General features: G+C 40.5%; 1 protein-coding gene across 4 annotated transcripts in view; it reads right to left on the bottom strand.

Annotated features, from left to right (window-relative positions):
* Positions 1-333: 333 nt before the first annotated feature.
* The window catches only part of ARFGEF2 (ADP ribosylation factor guanine nucleotide exchange factor 2), a 102,795-nt gene continuing 96,112 nt past the window's right edge, over positions 334-7,016 (bottom strand). For all 4 annotated transcript variants that reach the window (XM_064382501.1, XM_064382502.1, XM_064382503.1 and 1 more), the window contains 2 exons: positions 5,487-5,604; positions 334-4,330 (listed from right to left, as the gene is read on the bottom strand). In XM_064382501.1, coding sequence (XP_064238571.1) covers positions 4,154-4,330; positions 5,487-5,604 — 295 coding nt within the window. In that variant the 3' untranslated portion in view covers positions 334-4,153. The remainder of the gene's footprint in view (positions 4,331-5,486; positions 5,605-7,016) is intronic.

The raw sequence follows: 7,016 nt of genomic DNA, 5'->3' as shown, positions 1-7,016 counted from the left end.
CGTCCAGCAGGTCAAGGCTGCAGTGAGCTGTGATTGCACCACTGCTCTCAGCATGGGCTACAGGGCAAGACCATGTCTCAAAAATAAATAAATAAATCAGCAACTGAATGTTTCAAAGCTGTCAGTGTGTACTGGTTCAACCAATAGCCACTGCCTGATCCTTACAATTAAATTTTACAACTAGCAACAACAAAAAAAGTTAATAGACTCAAGAGGCATATAAGAATCTTCTCATGACTAGATTTTTTCCCCCTTTGATCAGCGAGGGACATAAACTAACCGAAAACTATGGCTTGGTATATGTTTTTTAAATTACTACATTAGAAACAGCTATACTTTTTAAAATTTTATTGATTTACCACCTGATCAAAGCATGGGATATTTTAACAGTATTATACATAATATTTTTACATAGAAAACTTTACATAGCATTTCATATTATATAATTCTGCTTATTCTTTCAAAAATTTATACATCCATTGGGCAAGGAATGCTTTTCATTAAATTACCAATATTAAATGCACTTAATATTGTGTATAGATTAAACCAAAGTAACTATTAATTAACTTTTAGGCATTTTAAGGAGGTAAAACATACATTTTGCACATAAAGAAATATTTGATGCAAATATGCAGATAAAATTTTTTAAAAATTAGAACACTGAGTAAAACACCTTTGATAGAGTATATTGTTTTGTTTTGAGAGCAAGGATTTCCAGATATATTCATTCTTTAAAATATTCAGCTTTGGTTTCTTTGTTTCCCAAACTGCAAAGCTGCTGATAACAAAACTCCAGGATTTCAAGTGAGTTCAGCTATGTCTACTTTAACACAAATATTAAAACAGAATTCAGAGCTGGGCGCAGTGGCTCAAGCCTGTAATCCCAGCACTTTGGGAGGCCGAGGCCGGTGGATCACGAGGTCAAGAGATCGAGACCATCCTGGCCAACATGGTGAAACCCCGTCTCTACTAAAAATACAAAAATTAGCTGAGTGTGGTGGCGTGCGCCTGTAATCCCAGCTACTCAGGAGGCTGAGGCAGGGGAATTGCTTGAACCCGGGAGGCGGAGGTTGCAGTGAGCCAAGATTGTGCCATTGCACTCCAGCCTGGCGCCTGGTGACAGAGTGAGACTCTGTCTCAAAAAAAAAAAAAAAAAAAAAAAAAAAAAAAATTCAGAAAATGCAGTATTAAGTATCCAGCTTCTACTGAAACCAATATCCATTTGCATCATAACAACAAACATTTGAATGAGATGGTAATACTTGCACTTGTTAGCAGGTTCCTTTAACAACAAAGACTATTAACTGTATACCCTTAATCACAAAAGAAACGAAAAAAGTACACGTTTTTTTTTTTTTTTTCATTTTGTACAAAAGTCACCTGTCAGAGGAAAATGTGTTTTCAGATATTATAATACAATTTTCATAATGTATGTTCTTTGGTTGTACATGAGGAGTACAGGGAAAAGATATAATTGACTTTAATGATGCATATCAGAAATAACAATTATTCATCCACTGTTTGTTGTTAAGATGCCAAAGCTGGTGATTTCCTTAACAGACAATGAAGAAAAACAAAATTGCTCAAAGCAGCAGTATTGGAACAAATAAAAACTTCTCTAGAGACCCAGCACATATAATTGACACTTAAAGCATTCTGAAAAAGAAATAAGGCCTTGGAAAATGTTTCACTCTCCTCCATTACTTGGTTAAATAAATGGTGTCCTGGCCTGATGTTGCAGTTGTACATACCTTTTCACTAGTGTTTGAGTGGCACAAGCCACATTTACCATGAGAAAGAATAGATTTATTCATAAAAAAGAATTTAGGCTGAATGGCTTATTATTGGAGGTAAAGGATTTCCTCTGTTCGTCACTGTCCACTGACAAGAAAAATTACCCTGAATGGTTTTACATCCAATTTTTTAAAAGTCCATTGCTGGTACAATTCAAATGCCTCATTCAGAAAATCAAATCTTTAAAAATACTAAACTAATAAGAAATTTAAGCCTGAATGTTTCAGCAAGTACTAAAATACACTGACACATGTGCTACCCTGCAAGAGACAAAATTAAAGAGAGGGCAGGAAGACACCAGGAAGTTTTACAGTCATATTCGATGAAGAAAATGACATGAGAACCTCAGAAGGAAAGGAAAAATAACCAATCCAGGGATACAGCTGCATGCAAGATGGACTTCATAAATGAACACGTGTTCCCCATTTATACCTTTAGTACAATGGAGACGACTGACTTGTTGAGGTGGTGATGCGCTACAATACCGTGGAGCGTAGGATTCACGGTACAGTGTAAAGGTACAGTGGATTCCAGGGCAAGCCAGTCAAATGTGCTAACATTTTCCACTCAGTATTCTCCCATGGTCCTTTCCTGCTGAATTATATAGCTTCTTTTATCTAATGTATGTAAGTAATGTAAAAACCTAAACATGCTCATTTTTTCTTTGGTAGAGAAATTAAAACACTTTTTGGGATAGAAAAAAGTAGACAAGAATTCTGCTGGCCAAAAACCAAACATTTCTCAAGGCTGTTAAAAAAAAAAAACAAAACAACTTAAGAGTATCACTCTTAGTAAGCAAAAGCACCAGAAATCCTTCTCTACAAAAAAAAAAAAAATCCGATTTTACAGATAGGTTCCCAAACTACTAACTTCTAAGGCACCAGAGTTGACATCAATACCACCCAATTTAGAGGACTAAGGAGTGTAGGTAGAAGTCTGAATGTTTTAATCACTCCGCTTACACTTATGTCTAACGCTTAGTGATGCTCTAGGTGAGCAGTGGGTGAGCATAAAGAATGAGGCATGTGTACTCTTCCACATGGGTGAGCATCCACTATACTGCTCACAGGCTTCGGATCATACTTGTATACTGCCCGCTTTTATACAAGCTGCATCAGAACTCAGTTCTACTGCAGATGAGAGAATTGCACCATCATTAACATTATTAATAAGGACCTCAGAATCTAACCTTGCCAAAGAATTCAACTCCTAGGCTCAGATTAATGGAAGTGCTGGGCACATGTCACTTCATGTGACACATGCCATTGTCACAGTTCAGCTGTGCTGGCCCACCCCATCTCCAATTCCACCCATGACATCTGGCTGAGGAGGTTCACGGGAGCAGCTTCTCATGCACTTACTGTCCCTCTCTGGAGGGTCATTTAATGGGGACTGTGCAAAGCAGTGACACTAACTGCCAGTATACTCACTTTTCTGAGGTAAAAATAAAAAGGTTTATTCAAGGATAAATGAACTCTGGTTAAATTACTACTTCATTTTCATTACCACTTCATATATTACATTTCAGAGTGTGTGAGATGGACAGTGTATTCTGGAAATTTTAATTTAACACTCATCCACAAATCCTTCCTTCAAGGAAGGCTAATCATCTTCATTAAATTGTTCACTTTTTTCTGTAGACTTTTCTTCCCCATGTTACTAAAACAGGGAGGTCCACGAGGCACATTTTTTTAACCTCGCAAAACTCTTAATTCCACCTTAGTTACTAAACTCTGCCTTCAACCAAATTTTCAGTATCTTTTTGGAAAATACTTTAAAAATCACTCAGACATTAACAAAACACAAAAACAACCCTTCTCTAATCCCGATCTGTCCCTAAACTAATCTAATTATGGCTGACTCGTAACTGACAAAAACACTCAAATTTCTCTAACACACTCAAACAACAAAAAATCCAGCGTATTTTAGGTGGCAGTTAGCCGTTACAAGAAGTTTTATTAACATACTCTCTAATTATCGTGAATCTATATAGCTATGTTCACTATTTTGAAGGAGAGTGACTACTTCTTACAAAACATTTATAGCCAATCATGGGATTTTGCTAAAAAATGATGGCATGTGCAATGACAGATTTGACAGACAGTTTAATAAGAAAAATGGAATGACAGAAATGAAGCAGACTCCCCACCTACTGTGCTAACTGGGTATGCAACAGTTTAATGAAATACCATAAGCCTTAGTTGGGGACTGTGATGGAGCAGCATAGAGGCCATCCGTATCCAGGCCATTCTGAGATCCAAGATGCCAATTCCTTGTTTCTCTGACCCTTCATGAGACGCGCCAGAGATGGCATGCTGAACATTCTGCAGAGCTGCAGCAGTGGCCTGGGCAGCCAGGGCTACCACACTGGTGACAGTATTGCTGGTACCTGTGATGGCTCTTCTGGACTCCATATCTTATACACAACACCTATCCGTAAGAAGAATTTCCGCAGAACTGCTCGGAGCTCAGGGATCAGGTCAAACTGCATAATTTCACACAAGTAGGGGTAGTATGTTGAAGCATGTGCTTTGAACTTGAGGTGAGAGAGAAGTAGACGGATAAAATTAGACAATGAATTTCTTATTTTGGCACCAGTTTTTCAAAAGTTTTCATCTCACCCTAGAACTTCTTTTTTTTTTTTTTTTGAGACAGAGTCTTGCTCTGTTGCCCAGGCTGGAGTGCAGTGGTGCGATCTCGGCTCTCCACAACCTCCGCCTCCTGGGTTCAAGCGATGCTCCTGCCTCAGCCTCCCAAGTAGCTGGGATTACAGGTGTGCACCACTACACCCAGCTAATGTTGTATTTTTAGTAGAGATGGGGTTACTCCATGTTGGTCAGGCTCCCAACTTCAGGTGATCTGCCCGCCTCGGTCTCCCAAAGTGCTGGGATTACAGGCGTGAGCCACTGCACTTGGCCTACCCTGCAACTTCTTATAATATTGGTACTTTTCTTGCTATTAGAAAGTTGGGGCTGGGCACAGTGGCTCACGCCTGTAATCCCAGCACTTGGGGAAGCCAAGGCAGGTGGATTGCTTGAGTTCAGGAGTTCAAGACCAGCCTGGGTGACATGGTGAAACCCCATCTCTACCAAAAATATATGTGGTGGTGTTTGTCTGTGGTCCCAGCTACTCAGGAGGCTGAGGTGGGAGGACTGCTTGAGCCTGGGAGACAGAGGTTGCAGTGAGCTGAAATTGTGTCACTGCATTCCAGCCTGGGTGACAGAGCAAGACTGTCTCAAAACAACAACAAAAACAACAAAAGAAGTTGAAAGAAAATCTTGCAAATTAAAGCTTCTTTCAGTTATATTTAACTTTAATTATATTTGGATAGTCTCGCTACCAAAAGTCAACAGCTTTTATTTTGTAAAGCAAGTTCCTATGTCAAAACCAGTGCTTCACAATCTCAACCCTCTCTTGCTGCACTGAAAATCACCATACCACTCCTAACAGCAACATATGAGGTCTAAATTTCAGCCTTGGTCAACTAGGGTTCTTCCAGGAAAAAGCCCTACTATCCTGTGGCACTCATCATCTGTAATGAATTCACTTCTCTCCAATGCATCTAGAATGGTGCTGACAGTCATGTAACCATCCTTGGGAGAACTGAGAAAATAGTTACTGCAAACTCTTGAGTGAAAAGCCAACCCAAACCTTATGTCCTAGTGGAAACATCAGAGTTTACTTGTTCATACCTTTTCATCATTTATTTTGAGGGTTTTGGTTAGAAGTAACAACAGGAGACTTGTCCAGGCCTCCCGATGGCTTTCAGAATTCACGGTGATGAAATAGGCAAGAGCTTCACTGCAAACACTAGAAGAATTAGAGAGGGGGAGGCATATCAAACAATTGATTAACATCTCACATTCAGGGAGAACTATTCATTCTTGGGATGACTTTTTTAAAAAATTATTTTAACATTTTTTTTTAATTACTTTTTTTTTGAGACAGGATCTCACTCTGCCACACAGGCTTGAGTGCAGTGGCATGATCACAGTTCACTGTAGCCCCAACCTCCTTGGGCTCAAGCTGATCCTCCCACCCCAGCCTCCTAAGCAGCTAAGACTACATGCTCATGCTACCACTCCTGGCTAATTTTTTTGATTTTTAGTAAAGATGGGGTTTCTCCATGTTGCCTAGGCTGGTCTTGAACTCCTGGCCTCAGCAATCTGCCTGTCTTGGCCTCCCAAAGTGCTCGGATTATAGGTGTGAGCCTAAGCCTCTAAGTCCAGCCACTGCAATAACTATTTTCTTTTTCTTCAGAGGGAGTCTTGCTCTGTCGCCAGGCTGGAGTGTAGTGGCACGATCTTGGCTCACTGCAACCTCTGCCTACCAGGTTCAAGCAATCCTCCTGCCTCAGTCTCCCAAGTAGCTGGGACTACAGGCGTGTGCCACCACACCCAGCTCATTTTTTGTATTTTTAGTAAAGACTGGGTTTCACCATGTTGGCCAGGATGGTCTCAATCTCTTGACCTTGTGATCCACCCGCCTCAGCCTCCCAAAGTGCTGGGATTACAGGCGTGAGCCACTGCTCCCGGCCCTGTGAAAATTTTTAAAAATAATTTTACTTCATGTGGGAACTTGTTCGTAATACAATAAATTTTAACCCCCCGCCAAAAAAAAAGAAGCTGCAAAACTGTTTTTACTTGCAGTTTTCAGCAATTGGGGTGTTTTGGTGTTATTTGTTTTTAGAGTCAGGGTCTCACTATGTTGCCCAGGCTGGTCTTAAACTCCTGGACTTATGAGATTTTCCTGCCTCAGCCTTCTGAGTAGCTGGGACTACAGGAGAACAATTTTTCTCTGAACTTTGGAGTTCAAGACCAGCCTGACCAATATGGTGAAACCCCATCTCTAGTAAAAATACAAAAATTAGCTGGGCGTGGTGTTGGGTGCCTGTAATCCCAGCTACTCAGGAGGCTGAGGCGGGAGAATTGCTTGAACCCAGGAGGCAAAGGTGACACTGAGCTGAGATGGAGCCACTGCACTCCAGCCCGGGTGACAAAGCAAGACTCTCTCTCAAAAAAAAAAAAAAAAAAATTCACTTTTAGGCTGGGCATGGTAGCTCATGCCTATAATCCCAGCAATTTGGGAGGCCGAGGTCGGCGCATCATCTGAGGTTAGAAGTTTGAGACCAGACTGACCAAAATGGTGAAACCCTGTCTCTACTAAAAATACAAAAAAAATTAGCCACGTGTGGTGGTATGCCTGTAATCCCAGCTACTCAG

The sequence above is a fragment of the Aotus nancymaae genome, unplaced genomic scaffold (assembly GCF_030222135.1).
Source record: "Aotus nancymaae isolate 86718 unplaced genomic scaffold, 86718_ANA_hifiasm-v0.15.2.pri h1tg000029l, whole genome shotgun sequence".
Classification (NCBI taxonomy): Eukaryota; Metazoa; Chordata; class Mammalia; order Primates; family Aotidae; genus Aotus; species Aotus nancymaae.
The sequence above is the reverse complement of the archived record's forward strand: the minus strand, read 5'-3'. Positions and strand labels throughout refer to the sequence as shown.